The sequence below is a fragment of the Macaca nemestrina genome, chromosome 11 (genome assembly GCF_043159975.1).
Source record: "Macaca nemestrina isolate mMacNem1 chromosome 11, mMacNem.hap1, whole genome shotgun sequence".
Lineage (NCBI taxonomy): Eukaryota > Metazoa > Chordata > Mammalia > Primates > Cercopithecidae > Macaca > Macaca nemestrina.
In genome coordinates, this window is record NC_092135.1 from 20,554,741 (window position 1) to 20,582,655 (window position 27,915).

At 39.6% G+C, this 27,915-nt stretch overlaps 1 protein-coding gene across 15 annotated transcripts in view; it reads right to left on the reverse strand.

Moving 5' to 3' along the window:
* LOC105492641 (zinc finger RANBP2-type containing 3) overlaps positions 1-27,915 on the reverse strand; it is a 294,136-nt gene that overhangs the window by 154,571 nt on the left and 111,650 nt on the right. For 11 of the 15 annotated variants that reach the window (XM_071072653.1, XM_071072657.1, XM_071072652.1 and 8 more), the window contains one exon: positions 12,303-12,321. The exons of the other annotated variants lie outside the window; for them this stretch is intronic. In XM_071072653.1, the coding sequence (XP_070928754.1) occupies positions 12,303-12,321 (19 nt within the window). The remainder of the gene's footprint in view (positions 1-12,302; positions 12,322-27,915) is intronic. 15 annotated transcript variants of the gene reach the window in all.

Below are 27,915 nucleotides of genomic sequence, written 5' to 3' on the forward strand. Positions count from 1 at the left end.
AGTCCACAATGATATAAATACATGATTAAGTAAATAAATGAATGAATGAATTCCAAATAATTTATGTATTTACTCCAGCTTTGTGATGGTTAATACTGAGTGTCAACTTGATTGGACTGAAGGATACAAAGTATTGACCCTGGGTGTGTATGTGAGGGTATTGCCAAAGAATATTAACATTTGAGTCAGCAGGCTGACAAAGGCAGACCTACCCTTAATCTGGGTGGGCACAATATAATCAGCTGCCATCATGGCTAGAATATAAGCAGGCAGAAAAACGTGAGAAGAGAGACTGGCCTAGCCTTCCAGCCTACATCTTTCTGCTGTGCTAGATAGATGCTTCCTGTCCTTGAACACTGGACTCCAACTTCTTCAGTTTTGGAACTAGAACTGGCTTCCTCGTTCCTCAGAATGCTGATGGCCTCTCGTGGGACCCTGTGATTGTGTGAGTTAATATTTAATAAACTCCCCTTTATATATGTATCTATTCTATTAGTTCTGTCCCTCTAAAGAACTCTGACTACTACAAGCTTAAGAAAGTAAAACACAACCAGGCACGGTGGCTCACACCTGTAAACCCAGCACTTTGGGAGGCTGAGGTGGGCGGATCACTTGAGGTCAGGAGTTTGAGACCAGCCTGACCAACATGGCGAAAGCCCGTCTCTACTAAAAATACAAAAATTAGCCAGGCGTAGTGGTGGGTGCCTGTAATCCCAACTACTCAGGAGGCTGAGGCAGGAGAATCACTTGAACCCGGGAGGTGGAGGTTGCAGTGAGCCGAGATTGTGCCATTGCACTCCATCCTGGGTGACAGAGTGAGACTCCATCTCAAAAAAAAAATAAAAAAAAAAGTAAAACACAACTCTCCATTCCTTAAGTACAGGCTGTGCATACTTACTTTCTTCCCAAAAATTCAGTATAAAAAAGGGGGAAAAAATGAGTAACTTTTCAGTAAGAAAAGCTGGCAAACACTACTTTAAGCCAGGTGATCAGGATTAACATTAACAGTGATAAATCATATTGACAGTATGCATACTTTGTATGATGTGATGACAACAGTACTTCATCTCTATGGTCTTCCCCACCAAAAACATATTACCCTAGTATAACCATGAGGAAAACACCAGTTGAATCCCAAATAAGGGACATTCTACAAAGTACTTAACCATTAATTTTCAGGACTGTAAAGGTCTTCAAAAACAAAGGGAGTGTGAGAAATTGTTACAACCCAGAGAAGCCTAAAGAGACATTACTAATATATGTAGTAATGTGTTCCTGGATGAAATCGTAGTTGTTTTTTTCTTTTTTTAAAAAAAAGGACATGAGAGAAAAACTGAGAAAACCTGCATAAAGTATGGTCTGCAGTTAACAATAATATATTAATATTGGGTCATTAATTGAGACAAATGTACCATACTAATCTAAGATATCAATAATAGGGGAAACTGGGTGTGGGTATACAGGAACTCTGTAATATCTTTCTAACAATTATGTAAATCTAAAATTGTTTTAAATTAAGTTTTTTTTTTAAAAAAAAGCACATTCAAAAATAATAAAGTTGGACTAAGAAGCAAGGAAGTAAGCACACAGGTGACACTGACTTAAAGGACTACCGTGTAGTCTCACCAACACAAAATCTTAACTCGATCACCTTCATTCTAACGTTACCGTCTTATTCCTTTGAGTCCTGTGTCTTCCAAATTCTGTCCTCAAGAGTCCTATTTCAAAAATAGAAAGTTTGGTACCTGGGAACTGTAAAAGAAATTGATAGTGAGAGTTGGAGCTGAATCACTCCAATTATTTGACTTCAGGTCAAATTTCAGGTCCTGGCATCTTCTAGTTATATGTCCTTGGGCAATTTACTTAACCCAGAATTTCATATCCAGTCAAACTAAGCTTCATAAGTGAAGGAGAAACAAAATTCTTCACAGACAAGAAAATGCTGAGAGATTCTGTCACCACCAGGCCTGCATTACAAGAGCTCCTGAAGGAAGCACTAAACATGGAAAGAATCAACCGGTACCAGCCACTGCAAAAACATGCCAAATTGTAAAGACCATCGATGCTATGAAGAAACTGCATCAATTAACGGGCAAAATAACCGCTAACATCATAATGACAGGATCAAATTCACACATAACAATATTAATCTTAAATGTAAATGGGCAAAATGTCCCAATTAAAAGACACAGACTGGCAAATTGGATAAAAAGTCAAGATACATCAGTGTGCTGTATTCAAGAGATCCATCTCACCTGCAAAGACATACATAGGCTCAAAATAAAGGGATGGAGGAAGATCTGCCAAGCGAATGGAAAGCAAAAAAAAAAAAAAAAAAAAAAAAAAAAGGCAGGGGTTGCAATCCCAGTCTCTGATAAAAAACACTTTAAACCAACAAAGATCAAAAGAGACAAAGAAGGCCATTACATAATGGTAAAGGGATCCATTCAACAAGAAGAGCTAACTATCCTAAATATACTGCACCCAATACAGGAGCACCCAGATTCATAAAGCAAGTCCTTAGAGACCTACAAAGAGACCTAGACTCCCACACAATAATAACAGGAGACTTTGACACCCCACTGTCAATATTAGAGAGATCAACAAGACAGAAGGTTAACAGGGATATCCAAGACTTGAACTCATCTCTGCGCCAAGCAGACCTAATAGACATCTACAGAACTCTCCACCCCAAATCAACAGAATATACATTCTTCTCAGCACATCACACTTATTCTAAAATTGACCACATAATTGGAAGTAAAGCACTCCTCAGCAAATGTAAAAGAACAGGAATCACAACAAACTGTCTCTCAGACCTCAGTGCAAACAAATTAGAACTCAGGATTAAGACACTCACTCAAAACCGCACAACTACATGGAAACTGAACAATCTGCTCCTGAATGACTACTGGGTAAATAACAAAATGAAGGCAGAAATAAAGATGTTCTTTGAAACCAATGAGAACAAAGACACAACATACCAGAATCTCTGGGACACCTTTAAAGGAGTGTGTAGAGGGAAATTTTAAACACTAAATGCCCATAAAAGAAAGCAGAAAAGATCTAAAATCAACACCCTAACATCACAAGTAAAAGAACTAGAAAAGCAACAGCACACAAATTCAAAAGCTAGCGGAAGGCAAGAAATAACTAAGATCAGAGCAGAACTGAAGGAGATAGAGACACAAAACACCCTTCAAAAAAAATCAATGAATCCAGGAGCTGGTTTTTTGAAAAGATCAACAAAATTGATAGACTGCTAGCAAGACTAATAAAGAAGAAAAGAGAGAAGAATGAAATAGACACAGTAAAAAATGATAAAAGGTACATCACCACCGATCCCACAGAAATGCAAACTACCATCAGAGAATACTAAAAACACCTCTATGCAAATAAACTAGAAAATCTAGAAGAAATGGATAAATTCCTGGACGCAAATACCCTCCCAAGACTAAACCAGGAAGAAGTTGAATCTCTGAATAGACCAATAACAGGCTCTGAAATTGAGGCAATAATAGCCTACCAACCCAAAAAAGTCCAGGACCAGACGGATTCACAGCTGAATTCTACCAGAGATACAAAGAGGAGCTGGGACCATTCCTTCTAATACTATTCCAACCAATAGAAAAAGAGGGAATCCTCCCTAACTCTTTTTATGAGACCAGCATCATCCTGATACCAAAGCCTGGTAGAGATACAACAAAAAAAGGGAATTTTAGACCAATATCCTTGATGAACATCAATGCAAAAATCCTCAATAAAATACTGGCAAACAGAAACCAGCAGCACATCAAAAAGCTTATCCACCGTGATCAAATCGGCTTCATCCCTGGGATGCAAGACTGGTTCAACATGTGCAAATCAATAAACGTAATCCAGCATATAAACAGAACCAGTGACAAAAGTCACATGATTATCTCAACAGATGCCAAAAAAGGCCTTCAACAAAATTCAACAGCCCTTCATGCTAAAAATTCTAAATAAACTAGGTATTGATGGAACGTATATCAAAATAATAAGAGCTATTTATGACAAACCCACAGCCAATATCATACTGAATGGGCAAATACTGGAAGCATTCCCTCTGAAAACTGGCACAAGACAGGGATGCCCTCTCTCACCACTTCTATTCAACATAATGTTGGAAGTTCTGGCCAGGGCAATCAGGCAAGAGAAAGAAATAAAGGGTATTCAATTAGGAAAAGAAGAAGTCAAATTGTCACTGTTTGCAGATGACATGATTGTATATTTAGAAAACCCCATCGTCTCAGCCCAAATCTCCTTCAGCTGATAAGCAACTTTAGCAAAGTCTCAGGATACAAAATCAATGTGCAAAAATCACAAGCATTCTTATACACCAATAACAGACAAAGAGAGAGCCAAATCATGAGTGAACTACCATTCACAATTGCTTCAAAGAGAATAAAATACCTAGGAATCCAACTTACAAGGGATGTGAAGGACCTCTTCAAGGAGAACTACAAACCACTGCTCAATGAAATAAAAGAGGACACAAACACATGGAAGAACATTCCATGCTCATGGATAGGAAGAATCAATATCATGAAAATGGCCATAATGCCCAAGGTAATTTATAGATTCAATGTCATCCCCATCAAGCTACCAATGACTTTCTTCACAGAATTGGAAAAACTACCTTAAAGTTCATATGGAACCAAAAAAGAGCCCTCATTGCCAAGTCAATCCTAAGCCAAAAGAACAAAGCTGGAGGCATCACGCTACCTGACTTCAAACTATACTACAAGGCTACAGTAACCAAAACAGCATGGTACTGGTACCAAAACATATAGACTAATGGAACAGAACAGAGCCCTCAGAAATAATACCACACATCTACAACCATCTGATCTTTGCCAAACCTGAGAAAAACAAGAAATGGGGAAAGGATTCCCTATTTAATAAATGGTGCTGGGAAAATTGGCTAGCCAGATGTAGAAAGCTGAAACTGGATCCCTTCCTTACACCTTACACAAAAGTTAATTCAAGATGGATTGAAGACTTAAATGTTAGACCTAACACCATAAAAACCCTAGAAGAAAACCTAGGCAATACCATTCAGGACACAGGCATGGGCAAGGACTTCATGTCTAAAACACCAAAAGCAATGGCAACAAAAGTGAAAATTGACAAATGGGATCTAATTAAACTAAAGAGCTTCTGCATAGCAAAAGAAACTACCATCAGAGTGAACAGGCAACCTACAGAATGGGAGAAAATGTTGGCAATCTACCCATGTGACAAAGGGCTAATATCCAGAATCTACAAAGAACTCAAACAAATTTACAAGAAAAAACAAACAAACAACCCCATCAAAAAGTGGGCGAAGGATATAAACAGACACTTCTCAAAAGAAGACATTTATGCAGCCAACAGACAAATGAAAAAAATGCTCATCACCACTGGCCATCAGAGAAATGCAAATCAAAACCACAATGAGATACCATCTCATACCAGTTAGAACGGCAATCATTAAAAAGTCAGGAAACAACAGGTGCTGGAGAGGATGTGGAGAAGAAATAGGAACACTTTTACCTATCGGTGGGACTGTAAACTAGTTCAACCATTGTGGAAGACAGTGTGGTGATTCCTCAAGGATCTAGAATTAGAAATACCATCTGACCCAGTCATTCCATTACTGGGTATATACCCAAAGGACTATAAATCATGCTGCTATAAAGACACATGCACGCGTATGTTTACTGCGACACTATTCACAATAGCAAAGATTTGGAACCAACCCAAATGTCCATCAATGATAGACTGGATTAAGAAAATGTGGCACATTCGGGCGGATCACGAGGTCAGGAGATCGAGACCATCCTGGCTAACACGGTGAAACCCCGTCTCTACTAAGAAATACAAAAAACTAGCCAGGCGAGGTGGCAGGCGCCTGTAGTCCCAGCTACTCGGGAGGCTGAGGCAGGAGAATGGCGTGAACCCGGGAGGCGGAGCTTGCAGTGAGCTGAGATCCGGCCACTGCACTCCAGCCTGGGCTACAGAGCGAGACTCCGTCTCAAAAAAAAAAAAAAAAAAAAAAAAAGAAAATGTGGCACATATATACCATGGAATACTATGCAGCCATAAAAAAGGATGAGTTCATGTCCTTTGTAGGGACATGGATAAAGTTGGAAACCATCATTCTCAGCAAGCTATCACAAGGACCAAAAACCAAACACCGCAAGTTCTCACTCAGGTGGGAAATGAACAATGAGAACACTTGGACACAGGAAGGGGAACACCACACACTGGGGCCTGTCATGTGGTGTGGGGGGGGGAGGGATAGCATTAGGAGATATACCTAATGTAAATAACGAGTTAATGGGTGCAGTACACCAACATGGCACAGGTATACATATGTAACAAACCTGCACATTGTGCACATGTACCCTAGAACATAATAATAATAAAAAAAGAACGGCCGGGCGCGGTGGCTCAAGCCTGTAATCCCAGCACTTTGGGAGGCCGAGATGGGCAGATCATGAGGTCAGAAGATCAAAACCATCCTGGCTAACATAGTGAAACCCCGTCTCTACTAAAAAATACAAAAAAAATAGCCAGGCACCTGTAGTCCCAGCTACTCGGGAGGCTGAGGCAGGAGAATGGTGTAAACCTGGGAGGTGGAGCTTGCAGTGAGCTGAGATCCGGCCACTGCACTCCAGCCTGGGTGACAGAGTGAGACTCTGTCTCAAAAAATAAAAATAAAAATAAAAATAAATAATAATAATAAAAAAAGAAAATAACTGCATTGAATTTATAAGATCAATTTGAGGAGAATGGTCTTATTTATAATACCAAGGCTTTGTATTTATGAACATGGTATATCTGTCTGTTTATATCTTTTATGCCCTTCAATAAAGTTTTATAATTTTCAACATTAAAAAAAAAAAACCCTAGAAGAAAACCTAGGCAATACCATTCAGGACATAGGCATGGGCAAGGACTTCATGACTAACACACCAAAAGCAATGGCAACAAAAGTCAAAATTGACAAATGGGATCTAATTAAACTAAAGAGCTTCTGTATGGCAAAAGAAACTATCATCTGAGTGAACAGGGAACCTACAGAATGGGAGAAAATTCTTGCAATCTACCCATGTGACAAAGGGCTAATATCCAGAATCTACAAAGAACTCAAACTAATTTACAAGAAAAAAAATCAAACAACCCCATTAAAAAGTGGGCAAAGGATATGAACAGATACTTCTCAAAAGAAGACATTTATGCAGCCAACAGACACATGAAAAAATGCTCATCATCACTGCTCATCAGAGAAATGCAAATCAAAACCACTGTGAGATACTATCTCACGCCAGTTAGAATGGCGATCATTAAAAAGTCAGGAAACAACAGGTGCTGGAGAGGATGTAGAGAAATAGGAACACTTTTACACTGTTGGTGGGACTGTAAACTAGTTCAACCATTGTGGAAAACAGTGTGGCTATTCCTGAAGGATCTAGAACTAGAAATACCATTTGACCCAGTGATCCCATTAGTGGGTATATATCCAAAGGATTATAAATCATGCTACTATAAAGACACATGCACATATATGTTTATTGGGGCACTATTCACAATAACCAACCCAAATGTTCATCAATGATAGACTGGATTAAGAAAATGTGACACATATACACCATGGAATGCTATGAAGCCATAAAAAAGGATGAATTCATGTTCTTTGCACAGACATGGATAAAGCTGGAAACCATCATTCTCAGCAAACTATCTCAAAGACAGAAAATCAAACACCACATGTTCTCACTCTTAGGTGGGAACTGAACGATGAGAACACTTGGACACAGGGCAGGGAATATCACACACTGGGGCCTGTCAGGGGGTGCGGGGCTGGGGGAGGGATAGCATTAGGATAAATACCTAACGTAAATGACGAGTTGATGGATGCAGCAAACCAACATGGTACATGTATATCTATGTAACAAACCTGCATGTTGTGCACATGTACCCTAGGTCTTATTAAAAAAAAAAAAAAAAGAAAAGAAAAAGGTAACAATGAAAAGATACTGAGAGAAGGTGGAATAATACCAGTGAAGGACGTCATTTGTTTCTAAAGCTAGGGAGAAAAGATCACAGCAGACAGCTACATTACACAATACTTCAAGTGGGTATTCAAGTGTTTACAAAAAAGTAGGTTCAATAACACAGATGTAAAATTGCTCTCCCAAGGCTTTTCACTGTTTGATGAGTCAAACAGTCATCACATGAAAATCTATTTTTAATTTACAAATCAAAAAGTGGTTGACCTTCAAATTATAAATTGTACTTCCTTTTCTGGCTTCACCACTGTTTTATGATAAGAGCAAGAGAAGAAAAGCAATATTAGAAAATAGAATGAAGGTTAAACCAGAGTTCATATAATTTACATATATACAAGTTCTTTTTACTTCAGCACATTTAATTTATGAACTTTCATCAACACTGACATGGTAAGATTCCATAAAAATGGCACTCCAACCCTACCACTAAATAGATTATTAGGGGTTATGAGCTGTGATCTTAAGTCTTATATGCCATTCTGTTTATTTCTATGGCCTGATTCTTATATTAATGTATAAAGTTGAGAATTTTTTCTTAATAAACATAATTAATAAAATATAACATCATAAACCCTGTCAAGTCAAATAGGTGTAAAATAACGGGTCTTCAAAAATGCTGGTGAAAAGAGAGAAGTAATTAAGTAATTATGATGGACAGAAAAGTGGAGTTTTTTTAAGTATTGAGGAAATATTAAACAGATTTTGACATTTATTCAATTAAAAAGAAGGTTTTGAAAGAAGATGACAACATGTGAATTAGTCAAATGTGAAAAGTGCTATGTAATTGTAAATAATAAGAAATGGAAAAGTGATTTGTACAATGGGAAGACTCCTGCTGGCTAAGGGTTCATGAACTCTGCATACTCGTTAACTGATGTTAACTGAGGATAATGGTTTGTTAGAGAATGTAAGAGTTAAGAAGGTGTATTAGTCTGTTCTCACACTGCCAATAAAGGCACACCCGAGTCTGGGTAATTTATTAAGGAAAGGGGTTTAATTCATGGTTCCACCACATGGCTAGGGAGGCTCCACCATCATGGTGGAAGGCAAAAAAGGAGCAAAGTCACATCTTTGATACTGCAGCATGCAAGACAGCGTGCACAGGGGAACTCCCATTTATAAAACCATCAGATCTCATGAGACTTACTACCATGAGAACAGCAGGGGAGAGACCCACCCCCATGATTCAACTATCCTCCACTGGGTCACCCCTCCCATCACACGTGGGAATTATGGGAGCTACAATTCAAGATGAGATTTGTATGGGGACACAGCCAAACCGTATCAGAAGGGTTATGGTGCAGATCAAGTGTTTATCTCAATCCATGCTGAATTCCATAGATTTAAGGCCCATCTAAATTTCTACAACATCAAAGCGAGGACCAAAGTACCAATGGTGTACCATAACTGCTAAGATTTTTCACCATGACTTACTTGTGGGAATCATAAAGGATACTATTTGTTACCTTTTTTTTTTTTTTTTTTTTTTTTGAGACGGAGTCTTGCTCTGTCGCCCAGGCTGGAGTACAGTGGCGCGATCTCGGCTCACTGCAAGCTCCGCCTCCCGGGTTCACGCCATTCTCCTGCCTCAGCCTCCCGAGTAGCTGGGACTACAGGCGCCCACAACCGCGCCCGGCTAATTTTTTGTATTTTTAGTAGAGACGGGGTTTCACCGTGGTCTCGATCTCCTGACCTTGTGATCCGCCCGCCTCGGCCTCCCAAAGTGCTGGGATTACAGGCGTGAGCCACCGCGCCCGGCCTTGTTACCTTTTATAATATATTTTCTGTGGACATAAAACTGGTCTGTTTGGAAAAAAATTTATACACATACATATACATATATGACATATATTTTCTATACCTGTATATTATGTAAGAGGAAATACTTATGGCTAGTCGTGAGGTTTTGGAGAATGAGTTCACATTTCTATTTGTTGAAAACATACTCAGGGACTAAAAACATTTAAGTCTCTTTCAGTCATTTGGACTTTCAAATTAATTAACTTATGAAGAGCCGTTTAGAGCTCATCCTGTTTCAGGCCAGGCACGGTGGCTCACGCCTATAATCCCAGCACTTTGGGAGACTGAGGCGGGCATATCACCTGAGGTCAGGAGATTGAGACCATCCTGGCTAACACAGTGAAACCTTGTCTCTACTAAAATTACAAAAAATTAGCTGGGCGTAGTGGCGGGCACCTGTAGTCCCAGCTACTCGGGAGGCTAAGGCAAGAGAATGGCATGAACCCGGGACGCGAAACTTGCAGTGAGCCTAGATTGCACCACTGCACTCCAGTCTGGGCGACAGAGCGAGACTCCGACTCAAAAAACAAAGAACAAAAGAATTCATCCTGTTTCAAAAGAAAAATTTATGTTTATTGTTTCCCAGATGTCTATGTCTTCTTTCTCCAATTATATTGCTAAGTTCTTCACTGGCAATGACTCTTTTTCTAACTATAACATCTAGTCTAAATAAATGCCTATTGAATGAATGAAGAGTTCAAATTAAAAAATTAGGTAATTATAAATCAGCATGAACTATGAACCCCTATATCCACATTTCTATATAGGACTCATGTTATTCCTTAAGGAAATCCTTAAATTCTCTATTCATATTTTTCCTTAAAAAGAGACTACAGGCCGGGCATGGTGGCTCATGCCTGTAATCCCAACACTTTGGGAGGCAGAGGCGGGTGGATCATGAGGTCAGGAGTTTGAGACCATCCCGGCTAACGTGGTGAAACCCCATCTACACTAAAAATACAAAAAATTAGCCAGGTGTGGTGGCGGGCGCTGGTAGTCCCAGCTACTCGGGAGGCTGAGGCAGGAGAATGGTGTGAACCCAGGAGGCAGAGCTTGCAGTGAGCCGAGATCGCACTACTGCCTCCAGCTTGGGCACAGAGTGAGACTCTGTCTCAAAAAGAAGGAAAAAAAAAAAAAATAACAGCAAAACATACACTTTTCAAAATATATTAGAAATGAAGGAAATGGAAACTGAATTGTTAAAAAATAGAAGTGGAATCATCAAAAAATTCTCCCAATTAATTGTGATTTAGTTGTGCTTACATATAGACTCCCACCAATGGCTTATCTCTGTAGTAGTCCCTTTTTTTTTTTTTTTAAAGACAGAATCTGGCTCTGTCGCCCAGGTTGGAGTGCAATGGCACGATCTCGGCTCACTGCAACCTCCGCCTCCCGAGTTAAAGCAATTCTCCTGCCTCAGCCTCCCGAGTAGCTGAGACTACAGGCACCCACCAGCACGCCCAGCTAATTTTTGTATTTTTAGTAGAGAAAGGGTTTCACCATTTTGGCCAAGATGATTTCCATCTCTTGACCTCGTGATCCACCCACCTCAGCCTCCCAAAGTGCTAGGATTACAGGCATGAGCCACCATGCCCGGCCTGTAGTCTCTTTTTAAGGAAAAACATGAATAGAGAATTCAAGGATTTCTTTAAGGAATAACATGAGTCCTATATAGAAATGTGGATATAGGGGTTCATAGTTCATGCTGATTTATAATTACCTAATTTTTTAATTTGAACTCTTCATTCATTCAATAGGCATTTATTTAGACTAGATGTTATAGTTAGAAAAAGAGTCATTGCCACCGAGCCCAGCCATTTTGCTGTTATTCTTAAAGATATAATGAAAAAAAGCAACATATTTCTCAAAGTGTTGTTAAAAATTAGAACTTTATTGATTTATATTACTCTGAGAATGTACACAAAGAATATCATGGTTCATGTAACAAGAGCCTCTATTTCAGAGAGAAAATACGAATAGAGATACATATAAGCACATGCCATTTAAATGTATCAAACTGTTGAGTGATAATAAAATACCATTTCAGCACTACATTTCAAACTCATAGGAAACAAGTAACAATAACCTTTAGCTTTTAAGCAAGTACTATTATAACAGAAAAGCTTTTTGGGCAGGCTGCATTTCAAAGCTCATTCCTGCATCCTGGATAACAATTTGGGGTCACTAATGTTAATATTAATATATGTATCAGATGCATGTCTTGCAAACACACACACACAAACACACACATTCATTCATTCTCATTCCCTCTCCCCTCCCTTCTCACCCTCCCATCTTTCTCTCTCCCCCCATTCCCATATATAGACATATAGTTGTATGGAGAAAGAGTACATGGAAAATAGTAGACACCAAAAACTAGCTGTGTAATCTTATAAAAGACATAAAAACCATTGAAACACTTACTTCATCAGCAACCATACACCTGGAAAAAATAAAAAAAAAAAATTAATTATCAAAGTGAACTTTTTTTTTTTTTTTGAGACGGAGTCTCACTGTGTCACCAGGCTGAAGTGCAGTGGCGGGATCTCGGCTCACTGCAATTTCCATCTCTCAGGTTCAAGTGATTCTCCTGCCTCAGCCTCCTGAGTACCTGGGGCTACAGGTGCGTGCCACCACGCCCATCTAATTTTTGTATTTTTAGTAGAGATGGGGTTTCACCATGTTGCTCAGGATGGTATCGATCTCTTGACCTCGTGTTTCGCCCACCTCAGCCTCCCAAAGTGCTGGGATTACAGGCGTGAGCAACCGTGCCTGGCCAAAGTGAACCATTTTTAAAGTTCTGATTAAGTAGCTTGCCACAAAGTAGTTCATAAATACTAAAGTAGTAAGCCAGAGAGAGGTGTTTATAAGTATGAGAACACGGGTCAGGGCTGATTTTATATGACTCTCCAGCTGCCAAAGGCATATGGCTATGTGGGAGTGTTAGAGCTTCAGATGTGCTGTTCCCACAGCCTGCCCATGAAGGGTACAATGACCCTTCAAAAATGTGAGTAAAGTGGTAAGTGATTGTACCAATGACCACCCTCCTCATCCTTAAACCTTAAGATTGGTCTTCTCTATAAAGAGAAGAATGCTGCATTAAAATGTAAGAAAATAAGTGTGAATTACATATTAGCATAAGTTAAACACATAACTACATATGCTATAGTATATCTGCTAAGCCTACCTTTAAGCTGAGTTTTTATTTCTTTTTTTTTTTGAGACAGAGTCTTGCTCTGTCACGCAGGCTGGAGTGCAGTGGCGTGATCTCCGCTCACTGCAAGCTCTGCCTCCTGGGTTCACATAGTTCTCCTGCCTCAAACTCCCAAGTAGCTGGGACTACAAGCACCCGCCACCACGCCCGGCTAGTTTTTTGTAGTTTTAGTAGAGACGGGGTTTCACCGTGTTAGCCAGGATGGTCTTGATCTCCTGACCTCATGATCTGCCCGCCTCGGCCTCCCAAAGTGCTGGGATTCCAGGCGTGAGCCACTGCACCCAGCCACTGAGTTTTTATTTCTATCACTTTGCTAAACTTTATTTTCTCAGTTCTTCCTTATTAACCTATAGAAACAAATTCTATGCAATGATAATTGAGGATGGGGCATAAACTCAAGTATAAAGTAGCAGAAAAACAAAGGGCAAAGGGAAAGAATAGCAGGCATGGTCAGGATTACCGGGTGTTCCTTTGAGACAGCAAACATATGATAAGGGGGAAAACCAATCCCTTAACTGAGGATATTTCCAGACAACCTAAAAAAAGTGCTGGAATATTTAAAAAATTGGCAAGAGGCCAGGTACAGTGGCTCATGCCTGTTATCCCAGTGGCTCAGGAGGGTGAGGTGGGAGGACAGATTGAGACCAGGAATTGGAAGCTACACTGAGCTGTGATTGTCCCACTGTACTCCAGCCTGGACAACAGGGGGAGATCCTATCTCTGAAACAAAGCAAAACAAAACTAAAAAAAAAAAAAGGCAGGAAAAAAACTACTTTTTCTTTTTTTTTTTAATTTATTTTTATTTTTATTTTTTGAGATGGAGTCTTGCTCTGTCGCCCAGGATGGAGTGCAGTGGCCGGATCTCAGCTCACTGCAAGCTCCGCCTCCCGGGTTTACGCCATTCTCCTGCCTCAGCCTCCCTAGTAGCTGGGACTACAGGCGCCCACCACCTCGCCCGGCTAGTTTTTTTTTTTTTTGTATTTTTAGTAGAGACGGGGTTTCACCGTATTAGCCAGGATGGTCTCGATCTCCTGACCTCGTGATCCGCCCGTCTCGGCCTCCCAAAGTGCTGGGATTACAGGCTTGAGCCACCGCGCCCGGCCAAAAACTACTTTTTCTATTTTATTCTTCCTTTATTCCCAGTAGTCTTGACATTATATAATCTTATAAGATTGATTTCTCTATATAAAATACAAATTATGGCTGGGCACGGTGGCTAATGCCTGTAATCCCAGCACTTTGGGAAGGCGAGGAGAGTGGATCATCTGAGGTCAGGAGTACAAGACCAGCCTGGCCAACATGGTGAAACCCCGTCTGTACTAAAAATAAAAAATTAGCCAGGTGTGATGGCGTGCCCCTATAGTCCCAGCTACTTGAGAGGCTGAGGCAGGAGAAACGCTTGAACCTGGGAGGCAGAGGTTGCAGTGATGAGCCAAGATCATGCCACTGCACTCCAGCTTGGGCAACAGAGTGAGATTCCGTCTCAAAAACAACAACAACAACAACAACAAATTAAGCATTTGGAGTAAATATATAACCAAGGAATACATTACAGTTAAATGAAAATGAAATTTCATTATTCAAAAAATTTCATTATTCGGTCAGCTTACCGAACAAATATGTTTTTTGGTTTCTTTGTTTTGAGACAGTCTCCCTTTGTCACTCAGGCTAGAGGGCAGTGGCATGATCACAGCTCACTGCAGTCTTGACCTGTAATGATCCTTCCACCTCAGCCTCCAAAGTAGCTGGGACTACAGGTGTGTGCCACCACACCCAGCTAATTTTTTTATTTGTAGAGACAGGGTTTTACTATGTTGTTCAGGTTGGTCTAGAACTTCTGGACTCATGTGATCCACCCATCTAGGCCTCCCAAACTGCTGAGATTATAGGCATGAGCCACTGCACCGGGCCCTAGTAAATATCTTTATAAAAAATAAAATTCAAATACTTTAATGGAAATTTAAAACATATGTAAGAGTAAAAAATTTATTACGTTCTTTGTAAACAAGTTGAGAGACTAGAAAACTAAAAAGCAATACTTGGAAAAACATGATTTTTTTTTTTTTTTTTTTTCCGGGAAGATTCATGTATAGATTTCAAAGCAAAACGAGAACATGAATTTTTTTTTTTAAGATGATCATTATTGACAGCTAAATAAAGAGACTGGAAGATGCAGTACATGGATTATCTCAAAGCACAGAACAGGAAGCTAAATAAATGGAAATACTGAAGGAATAGAAAGACTTGAAGATAGTCCCAAAAGACCTATTTTACAAAATACAGGTGTTCAAAAAGAGAAAAAGCACCAGATGGAGGAGAGGTAACGATTAAGTAAATAATAAAGGAAAATTTCTCTGGGCTAGCTTTTGGTGGATAAGTGAAAAGGGAAACCAAGTTTCAGGATGGATTAAAGAGAAAAGACAAGTATCTATTTTACCCTTGTAAAATTCATTAATTTTACAAATAAAGAAAAAATCTTACAAGTGTCCAGAAAGAAAGAAAAATTATCCATAAAGGGAAAACTAGGACGGGTACTGGACTAATCATCAACTCTAGAAGCTAGAATACAATGCAACAGGATCTAAACTAACTGAAACAAAAAGCAGCAGAAGTCATGAATCTTTTTTTTTTCAGATGGAGTCTCACTCTGTTGTCCTGGCTGCAGTGCAATGGCATGATCTTGGCTCAATGAAACCTCTGCCTCCCGGGTTCAAGCGATTCTCCTGCCTCAGCCTCCCGAGTAGCTGGGATTATAGGTGCCCGCCACCATGCCCAGCTAATTTTTGTATATATATATATATATTTTTTAGTAGAGACGGGATTTCACTACAGTGGCCAGGCTGGTCTCAAACTCCTGATCTCATGATCTGCCCGCCTTGGCCTCCCAAAGTGCTGGGATTACAGGCGTGAGCCACCGTGCCCAGCCTAGAAGTTACGAATCTTATACTCAGCCGAGATATCCCCGATTGGTTACGGGATGGCAAAAAGATGTTTGAGGCTATTCAAGATTACCAAAATTACACCACTAAAGCAAACTATCTCAGTAAAAATACTTGAGAAAATAACCAAACAATAAAAACATCTTAATATAGATTCAAGATAGGAGAAAATGAAAGGGAATCTGGTAAGCAATGAAGCTTGATATGTGATAATTTAGTGGACCACATATACTCTAAATAAAGACTCTAGAAACAGAAGGGACATAATCCAAAAATCTGAATATGCAAAACTGAAGGGAGGTAAGGAGATGGGAAGCTGAAATTACTCTAAAGCAAAATAGATGATATTTTAGTCGAGGGACTAGCTGTGATCACCTAGGAAGGAAGAGTATAGAGAGAAGGGAAGAGGAAAAGGGGAGCTTATATAGAGGAAAAAACATAATAAGGTATAGTTAACACTACTATATTGTAAAATTAAAATGGTTAAGGTAGTAAATTTTACATTGTGTTTTTTTACCACAAGGCAAAAAAAGCCTTGGAGAACTACAACGAGAAGTCAAGAGAGGGGAAGAATCCAGCAAAAGAGAATGAGAAGGAATGTCCAGTTATGTAAAAGATACTAAGCTGCGTGTAGTGGCTTATGTCCATAATCCCAGTGCTTTGGGAGGCTGAGGCAGGATTGCTTGAATGGAGGACTGAGATCAGCCTGGACAACACAGCATGACCCTGTCTCTACAAAAAAAAAAAAAAAAAAGTACACTCTTCACAGAAACAGAAAACACAACTCTAAAATTTATATGGAACCACAAAAGACCCAGAATAGCCAAAGCCATCCTGAGCAAAAAGAACAAAACTGGAGGAATCACATTACCTGACTTCAAATTGTACTACAGAGCTACTGTCACCAGCAAGGTACTAGCATAAATACAGACACACAGACCAAAGGAACAGAATAGAGAACCCAGAAACAAATCCATACATGTACAGTGAACTCATTTTGGACAAAGCTGTCAAAAACATATACTGGGAGAAAGGACAGTCTCTTCAATAAATGGTGCTGGAAAACTGGATATTCACACACAGAAGAATTAAATCAGACCCCTATCTCTCACCATAAACAAAAATCAAATCAAAATGGATTAAAGACTCAAATCTAAGACCTCAAATCAGGAAACACTGAAGTGATACTCCAGGACACAAGAATGGGCAAAGGTTTCTTTTTTTTCTTTTTTCTTTTTTTGAGACACAATTTCACTCTGTCACCCAGGCTGGAGTGCAGGGGTGCAATCTTGGCTCACTACAACCCCTGCCTCCCACGTTCAAGTGATTCTCATGTCTCAGCCTCCCGAGTAGCTAGGACTACAGGTGCACACCACCACACCCGGATAATTTTTGTATTTTTAGTAGAGACACGGTTTCACCATTTTGGCCAGGCTGATCTCAAACTCCTGACCTCAAATGATCCACCTGCCTCGGCCTCCCAAAGTGCTGGGATTACAGGGGTGAACCACGGTGCCTGGCTGGGCAAAGGTTTCTTGAGTAATATCCCACAAACACAGGCAACTAAATAAAATGGACAAATGGGATCATATCAAGTTAAAATGCTTCTGCACACAAAAGGAAACAATCCACAAAGAGACAACCCACAGAATGGGAGAAAATATTTGCAAACTATCCATCTGACAAGGGATTAATAACTAGAATAAAGAAGAAGCTCAAACAACTCTTCAGGAAAAAAAATCTAATAATCCAATTTTTTAAATGGACAAAAGATGGTATTTTTCAAAGGAAGACAAAGGGCAAATAGTTATATGAAAATGTGCTCAACATCACTGATCATCAGAGAAATGCAAATCAAAACTATAATGAGATACCATCTCACTCCAGTTAAAATGAAAGGCAACAACAAATGCTGACAAGGATATGGAGAAAAGGGAACACTTGTACACTGCTGGTGGGAATGTAAAATAGTATAACCACTATGGAGAACAATTTGGAGGTTCCACACAAAAACTAAAAATAGAGCTTCTATCTGATCCAGCAATCCTACTGCTAGGTATATACCCAAAGGGAAGGAAATTAGTATACCAAAAGATATCTGTACTCCCATGTTTATTGCAGCACTATTCACAATAGCCAAGATTTGGAAACAACCTATATGTCCATCAACAGATGAAAAGATAAATGTGGTACATATACACAATGGAGTACAATTCACCATAAAAAAGAATGAGATCCTGTCATTTGCAACAACATGGGTGGAACTAGAGATCATTATATTACGTGCAATAAGCCAGGCACAGAAAGACAAACTTTGCATTCTCACTTATGTGTGGGACCTCAAAATTAAGACAATTGAACTCATGGAGATAGAGAATAGAATGATGATTATTAGAGGCTGGGAAGGGTAGTGGTGAGGTTGGGGGAAAGTCGGGATGGTTAATGGGTAAATAAAAATAGAATGAATAATATCTAGTATTCGATAGCACAATAGGGTGACTATAGTCAATAATAATTTAATTGTACATTTAAAAATAATTAAAAGACTATAATTGGATTGTTTGTAACATAATAAATGCCTGAGGTGATACATCTGCTTATTATATATTGTATGCCTATATCAAAATAGTTCATGTACCCCATAAATATATATACACTTACTCTGTACCCACAAAAACAAAAAAGAAAAAATTTAAAATTAAAAAATATTTGCCAGCTGTGTTATCCATGCCCGTAGTCTCAGCTACTCGGGATGCTGAGGCAGGAGGATCCCTTGAGCCCAGGAGGTTGAGTCTGTAGTGAGCTATTATTATCATGCTTCTGTGTTCCAGTATAGGAAACAGAGTGAGACTGCATCTAAACAAACAAACAAACAAACAAAAACAAACCAACAAAACCGAGAGACCGCACAAGGTGGCTCATGACTATAACCCCAGCACTTTGGTAAGCTGAGGTGGGAGGATCACTTTAGTGTACCAATTTGAGATAAGCCTGGGCAACATAGCAAGACCTCCTCTCCACTAAAAATCAAAATAAAAAACTAGGCAAGTGTAGTGGTGTGTGCCTCTAGCCCCAGCTACTTGGGAGACTGAGGTAGGAGAACTCCTTGAGCCCAGGAGGTTTAATCTACAGTGAGGCATGATTGTACCACTGCACTTCAGGTTGGGCAACAGAGCCAGACCCTGTCTCCAAAAAAAAAAAAAAAAAAAAGGATAGAAAAGGAAAAGAAAAACCTTTTATTTTCACTTTAGCATGGGTGTATCCTGTTGAAGAAATATGAAAGATTTCTATTATAGTTAAAGATGGCATTTGAACATGCTCATGTAGCTCCTCCTCTTCTTAAAACTTTTTAACCAGAAATCTTGCTTAATTTCTTCAGCCAAGAACCCATTTCTAATTTAAGTTATTTTAGCAGGAGGGCTACTAAAAGTAACCATTGTTTCCATTGGTAACTGTGAACACATGCTAGGGATACAGTGGGCTTCCATGCCTGCTTTCCATTCTGGAAATGTCCTGTTTGCTGCGCTTTCAATAAGATATAGTATTCTGCTGCTTTTATAGCCCTAGATCAAGAGGAATGCTGGAAGTTACCATATAACCCTTTCTCTTACCTCTCCTCCCCTGAAACATATACACGGAGGAGACACATACTGAGGGTCATTGTCTGCACATGTAGCAGAAGTGGCTGTTTCTCCATATCTTGCACATTTATGAATTTCATATATTTGGAAAATTGCAGCAATAAGGATCATGTCCATTTGCTCTCCACATTTTACATGCCTGTTCTTTTTTTTTTATTTTTATTTTTTATTTATTTTTTTCAGATGGAGTCTCGCTCTGTCGCCCAGGCTGGAGTGCAGTGGCGCGATCTCGGCTCACTGCCAGCTCTGCCGCCCTGGTTCACGCCATTCTCCTGCCTCAGCCTCCCAAGTAGCTGGGACTACAGGTGCCCGCCACCATACCTGGCTAATTTTTTGTATTTTTTTTTTTGTATTTTTGTTTTTTGTATTTTTAGTAGAGACGGGGTTTCACCGTGTTAGCCAGGATGGTCTCAATCTCCTGACCTCGTGATCCACCGGCCTCAGCCTCCCAAAGTGCTGGGATTACAGGCGTGAGCCACCACACCTGGCCCTACATGCCTGTTCTTAATTTCATCTACTAGCTTCTGACTCTTGACTTCCACTGTTAAAGGTATCAAGCCTTGTGCTGCACATTTCATTGCATTTTTTTGCCCTTACTCTTTTTTTCTACCTCCTTTGAACAAACAAAAACCATTTCTTTTGTCACTTTTTTTTTTACTGATCAGTTCTCCTTGGATTTCTGTGTAAACTGGTTTTCATATACCTATCCAACTAATTAAAGTATTTTCTCTAAGTGATGACAACCACCTAATCACACCATGTTCGGTGCACTTGTTAAATCTTTGGCTTGTCATAGTTGTATGATTTGCAAATGGACTATGCCTAGGTTAGACGATGATTCTGGAGAAGATACAGGTTTTCAAAGACATTTCACTGATTTACTTGAATGGCCATACATGTACACTGACCAACAGTAAAAAGGCACAATAGAATATACAGTGAAACATTTCTCTTCACCCTGTCACCTGGTCTCCCAGCTCCCCAGGCACCTTCCCAGAAGCAACCTCTGGACCTACTTTCTTATGTATCCTTCTAGAAGTCTATTTATTTATAAGCATATTTGAATTATAGATCAGAAATACAGTGTTTTAAAACTGCAACCTCAGATAGTATTAAAGTGTACATTCAATGGGTGGCAACATATTAAGTATGCCACTGACAAAAATTCACAGGTTTTTAAAACATGAACAATGTTATAGGAAATAAGATCGCAGGCTCAAGGTTTAGAGTAAGACTCACTAAGCTGCACCCTGGAAGGAATAAGGGTGAACACATATAAACTGGAGGGTTTTTTTTATATTGTCTTTTTACAGGCATGCTACTTATACTCTTAAGAGAGGGGCATACAAGGTTAGACAGCAGACTCTCTTAGGCACTTTAACTCACAATATGATGACAAAAATGAAAAATGTCTAGTATTGTTACTAAAAATATGTAGTATTGCCTAGTATTCTATGTTGTTCACTTATAACTGTGTTGTTGTTTGAGTGCTGTTTGTAAGGAATGCCAATAACATGCTTTTGAATGAGAAAGATCTTGGTACGTGGATCACGGGGAAGGGACAAAATACAATATTCTATCAATTCGAGACTACCATTTCTGTAACTGGTGATCTCCATGTCACTGCAGCTCTTTCAGTGTACAGGACCTAATTTGTTTTTCAAAAAGGTATTCGTATTTTTCTCAATTTTGAACTTAGGACTTTGAATTTATTCCTATTAAATTACATCCCGGCTGGGCGTGGTGGCTCATGCCTGTAATCCCAGCACTTTGGAAGGCCGAGGCAGGCGGATCATGAGGTCAAGAGTTTGAGACCAGCCTGGCCAACATGGTGAAAACCGATCTCTACTGAGAATACAAAAATTAGCCAAGCGTTGAAGCGGCCACCTATAATCCCAGCTACTCGGAAGGCTGAGGCAGAAGAATTGCTTGAACCTGGGAGGAAGAGGTTGCAGTGAGCCAAGATCACACCACTGCACGCCAGCCTGGGCAACAGAGCAAGACTTCATCTCAAAAATAGTAATAATAAAAATAAATAAATAAATAACATCCTATTAGCATGGACTCTATGAGTTCACTCTTCTGTTAAATCCATATTTTGTTTCTTCGTCCAGTCTTTTTGTTTTTTTTTCTCTAGATGGAGTCTTGCTCTGTTACCCAGGCTGGAGTGCAATGGCATGATCTCAGCTCATTGCAACCTCTGCCTCCTGGGTTCAAGTGATTCTCCTGCCTCAGCCTCCCAAGTAGCTGGGATTACAGGCACACATCACCATGCCCGGCTAATTTGTTGTATTTTTAGTAGATACGGCATTTCACCATGTTGGCCAGGCTGGTCTCAAACTCCTGACCTCATGATCTGCCCACCTCAGCCTCATCTAGTCTTAATAGAAGGTTGTATGTATCAAACTAAAGTCATAACTTTTGGCACTGTACCAGAAACTTTCTTTAGGTCACTAATTCTTAAAAGGTTGTTCACCAATATATTCTAAGGCAGGGGTTGGCAAGTTTTTTCTGATGGTAAATATTTCAGGCTTTACAGGTCATGCATGTAATGTCTGTCACAACTACTCAACTCTGTTCTTATACCAGAAAAGCAGCCAATGACAACACATAAATGAATGAGCAGGGTTGTGTTCCAACAAAACTTTATTTATAAACATAACTGGTGGGCCTGGTTTGGCCTGTGGACAATAATTTATGAACTTGTAAGGAACTCAAATTTTTTTTTTTTTTTTTTTGAGACGGAGTCTCGCGCTGTCGCCCAGGCTGGAGTGCAGTGGCGCGATCTCGGCTCACTGCAAGCTCCGCCTCCCGAGTTCACGCCATTCTCCTGCCTCAGCCTCCTGAGTAGCTGGGACTACAGGCGCCCACCACCGCGCCTGGCTAATTTTTTGTATTTTTAGTAGAGACGGGGTTTCACTGTGGTCTCGATCTCCTGACCTTGTGATCCGCCCGCCTCGGCCTCCCAAAGTGCTGGGATTACAGGCGTGAGCCACCGCGCCCGGCCTCAGGAACTCAAATTTTCTTTGTTAACTGTTAAGTCACTTAGATTAAATTCCAAAAAATATTACTGTAAGTATATTCTGGGTCATCTGAACAACTACTTTAAAATCAGACATATGTACATTTAGTGGTCCCTTTTGCATTTAGGATTAAATGAGAAATCCCTTCCCATTTACCTATATTAAATACTTCTTATTGCAGAATGCAGAGTAAATAGAGGTTTTTACAATAGTCGGACTTAGGGAAGTGTGGAATTGAGACATCACCTGGCAATAGGGGTGCGTGCATGGAGAACATCATACTCATTAGGGAACTGATTTCTTTTAGCTTTTAAAATTTAAACTTTAATTATCAGTAATTATGAGAGCAAATATGAAGCATTTTTCTTTCCCTGATTGCAGACATAGTTAGATACCTACTTGATAGAGATTTCAGTAACACCCCAAAGCTGATGTGATCTTTATGTGATGAAGATGGCTATAGTGCTTCCAAATCACCCCTGATTAAAAATGGTCTTAGAATTTGTGGTAGAGCTAAATGTTGCTTTTCCAAAATCCCTTCTCCCCTTCCCCCTCACTAACACACCCTGTGGGTGGGGGGGGCCTGTGGTGAACTGAACCTCTCCTTTTCCAATCTCTTTTTCAACTAGGTGTGGTTTTATGACAAAATGTGGCCAATGAGGCCTTAGTCAACATCACTCGGTGGTGATTTTGGGAAAGCCTGTGAAAATAGGGTCGGACTCAGTTGGCACATGCCGTTTTTTCCTCTTCCTTTCTTCCTGCATCAAGCAATGATGCCAAATCTCGAACTGTAATAGCTACCTTGTGATCTACTAGGCAGAAAAGGACAAGAAGATTGGAAAGGCATAGCTCTAAAATCCTGTTAACTGCAGGAGAAAATAGTCCAATATATTTTAGCTATTATTATATGCAGCTGAACTCAATTCCTCATCATTAAAAAAGGAAGTGTAGGATATGAATAAACTTTAAATATTTAAGAGACATGAGGCTATTAGTTTTGGCCATAAAACCTCAATAGCATCAGTTTAGCATCTGCCAAATAATACTATCATATTAAATTAATATTGTTAACTGTTTTTATTTTGTCTTATTTATATTTACTTTTGAAAATTTGTTCGTATTTTGAAAATATTTCCTAAAAGCTGTAAGCATATGAAATTTTTTAATCTAGTTTTGGTTTGTACATATTTAACATGATACAAAAATTTTAAGTAAACAATGAAGCTTTTGGAAAATATTTTTCCTTTGAAATGACTTCAGTGATTAATCACATATGAGGACTGCTCCTGAGTTATGCATTAATCTTGATTTCAGGCAATGTTTTTCTTAATGTAACCTTTATTGCATATACACGTGTTAGTCCATTCTTTCTTTCTTTCTTTTTTTTTTTTTTTGAGATGGAGTCTCGCTCTGTCACCCAGGCTGGAGTACAGTGGCGCTATCTTGACTCACTGCTGCAACCTCTGGCTCCCAGGTTCAAGCGATTCTCCTGCCTCAGCCTCCCGAGTAGCCGGGACTACAGGTGCCCACCACCATGTCCGGCTAATTTTTTGTATTTTTAGCAGAGAAAGGGATTCACTGTGTTAGCCAGGATGGTCTCGATCTCCGGACTGGCCACCTCAGCCTCCCAATGTGCTGGGATTACAGACGTGAGCAACTGCACCCAGACTTTCTTTCTTTCTTTTTTTTTTTTAAGACAGTTTCGCTCTTGTCACCCAGGCTGGAGTGCAACGGCACGATCTTGGCTCACTGCAACCTCTGCCTCCTGGGTTCAAGCAATTCTCCTGCCTCAGTCTCCTGAGTAGCTGGGATTACAGGTGCATGCCACTACACCCAGCTAATTTTTGTATTTTTAGTAGAGACGGGAGTTTCACCACGTTGATCCGACTGGTCTCGAACTCCTGACCTCAGGTGATCTACCCGCCTCAGCCTCCCAAAGTGCTGGGATTACAGGCATGAACCACCACACCCGGCCAGTCCATTCTTTCTCAATGTAATCTTTATTGCATAATACACATGTAGTAGGTCATTCTTCCATTGCTATAAAGAAATGCCTGAGGCTCAGTAATTTATAAAGAAAAGAGGTTTAATTGGCTCATGGTTCTGCAGGCAGTACAGTAAGTGTGGTGTTGGCATCTGCTTCTGGTAAGGGCCATAGGAAACTTACAATCATAGTGGGAGGTGAAGGGGGAGCAGACACATCACAAGGCAAACATAGGAGAAAGAGAATGAGTGGGGAGGTGTCACACACTTTCAAACAACCAGGTCTCACAGAACTCACTATTGCGAGGAAAGCACCAAGCTATTCATGAGTGATCCACCCTCATGATCCAAACATCTCCCACCAGGCCTTAACTCCAACATTGGGGATTACATTTCAACATGAAATTTGGAGAAGATATCCAAACTAAATCACCGCATAGACAGAATTAAAAACAAAAAACACATGATCATCTTCATAGATGCTGAGAAAGCATTTGATAAACTCCAATATCCCTTTATGATTAAAAAAAAAAAAACCCTCTCAACAAATTAGGCATCAGGGATATACCTCAAAATAATAAGAGCCATCTATGACAAACCCACAGCCAACATCATACTGAATGGGGAAATGCTGAAAGTGTTCCACCAACGAACTGGAATGAGACTAATATGTCTACTCTCACTACTCCTATTCAACACAGAACTGGAAGTCCTAGCCAGAGGAAGAGAAAGAAATAGAAAGCATCCAAATAGAAAAAGAGGAACTCAAATCATCTTTGTTCATTGATGACATAATTTTATACCTAGAAAACTCTAAAGATCCTTCCAAAACACTCTTAGACCTGATAAACAACTTCAGTTAAGTTTCAGGATACAAAATCAACATACAAAAATCAGTAGCATTTCTATACACCAATAATGTTCAAGCTGAAAGTCAAATAAAGACTTCAATCCCATTTACAATAGGCACACATAAAAAATAAAATACCTAGGAATACATTTAACTAAGGAGGTGAAAAGAAAGATCTCTATAAGGAGAACTGTATGAAACACCAATGAAAGAACTCATAGATGACACAAACAAATGGAAAAACATCTCATGCTCATGGATACAAACAATCAATATCATTAAAATGGCCATACTGCCTAAAGAAAAGTACAGATTCAATGCTATTCCTATCAAACTACCAATGATATTCTTCACAGGACTAGAGAAAACTATTTTAAAATTCATATGAAACAAAAAAGAGCCCCAACAGCCCAGGTAATTCTAAGCAAAAAGAACAAAGCTGGAGGCATCGCACTACCGAACTTCAAACTACACAACAGGGCTACAGTAACCAAAACAGCATGGTATTGGTACAAAAACAGACACACAGACCAATGGAACAGGATAGAGAGCCCTGAAATAAGACCACACAACTACAACCACCTAATCTTTGACAAAGCTGACAAAAACAAGCAATGGGGAAAGGACTCTATATTCAATAAATGGTACTGGGGTAACTGTACAGCCATATGCAGAAGAATGAAACTGGAACCCTACATATCACCATATATAAAAATTAACTCAAAATGGTTTAATTACTTAAATGTAAGACTTCAAACTATAAAATTCCTAGAAGAAAATCTAGGAAAATCTCTTCTAGACACTGGACTAGGCAAAGAATTTATGACTAAGACCTCAAAAGTAAATGCAACAAAACAAAAAATAGGCAAATGGGACTTGCACAGCAAAAGAAACAATCAACAGAGTAAATAGATGACTTACAGAATGGGAGAAAATATTTGCAAACTATGCATCTGAAAAAGGACCAATATCTAGACTGTATAAGGAACTGGAACGAAACAACAAGGAGAAACAACCCCATTGAAAAGTGGGCAAAGGACATGAACAGACACTTCTCAAAAGACATACAAGTTGCCAACAAACATGAAAAAATGCTCAACATCACTATCATTGGACAAATGCAAATTGAAACCACAATAAGATACCATCTCACACCAGTCAGAATGGCTATCATTAAGAAGTCAAAAAACAGGCCAGGTGTGGTGGCTCACACCTGTAATCCCAGCACTTTGGGAGGCCAGTGTGGGCAGACTGCTTGAGTCTAAGAGTTCAAGACCAGCCTAGGTAACATGGTGAAACCCCATCTCTATTAAAATTACAAAAAGTTAGCTGGGCATGATGGTGCACACCTGTAGTCACAGCTACTTGGGGGGCTGAGGTGGGAAGATTGCGTGAGCCCCAGAGGTTGAGGCTCCGATGAGCCCTGATCATGCCACTGCACATCAACCTGGGTGACAGAGTGAGACCTTGTCTCAAAAAAAAAGAAAAAAAATATAACAGACACTGCCAAGAATATGAAGAAAAGAGACACTTATACACTGCAGAGCGGGGAGGTGGGTGTAAATTAGTTCAACCCCGATGGAAAGCAGTAAGGAGTTTTCTCACAGAACTAAAAGTAGAATTGCCAGTTCAGAAATCCTACTACTGGGTATTTATCCATAGCAAAAGAAAGTGTTTTATCAAGAAGACACCTGCACTCATATATTTATCACAGCACTATTTACAATAGCAAAGTCATGGAATCAACCTAAGTGTCCATCAACAGTGGACTGAACAAAGAAAATTTAGTGTATATACACCATGGAATACTACCACAAAAGAGAACAAAATGATGTCCTTTGCAACAACATGCATGCAACTAGAGACCATTATCCTAATGGTTACTGAAATTAAAATAACTCAGAAGCAGAAAATCAAATACCTCACGTTCTCACTTATAAGTGGGAGCTGATCAATGGGTATACACGTAAACATAAAGACGAACAAGGACACTGGGGATTCCGAAAGGGGGTAAAGGCAAGGGGGGGCAAGGGTTGAAAAACTATCTATTGAGCATGTTCACTATTTGGGTGATGGGTTCACCAGAAGCCCAAACCCTCCCATTATGCAATATACTTGTGTACCAAACGTATACATGTACCCCTCTGAATCTGTAATTTTTTAAAAAAGAAGTGACTGTGCCCTTCTTCTGCCTCTAAAAAAACCTATACCGTAACATCAATAACATTTGGTACACTTGTTTATATGATTATCTCTCGCTTAACCTAAGGGCTTAGCACTGTGCTTGATGCTCAAAGGTATGTTTTGCGAATGACTAAATAAATAATAATGTGTATTTGATGGCTACTGAAATTGAAAAACAATTTTTGATATATACTTGCTCTAAC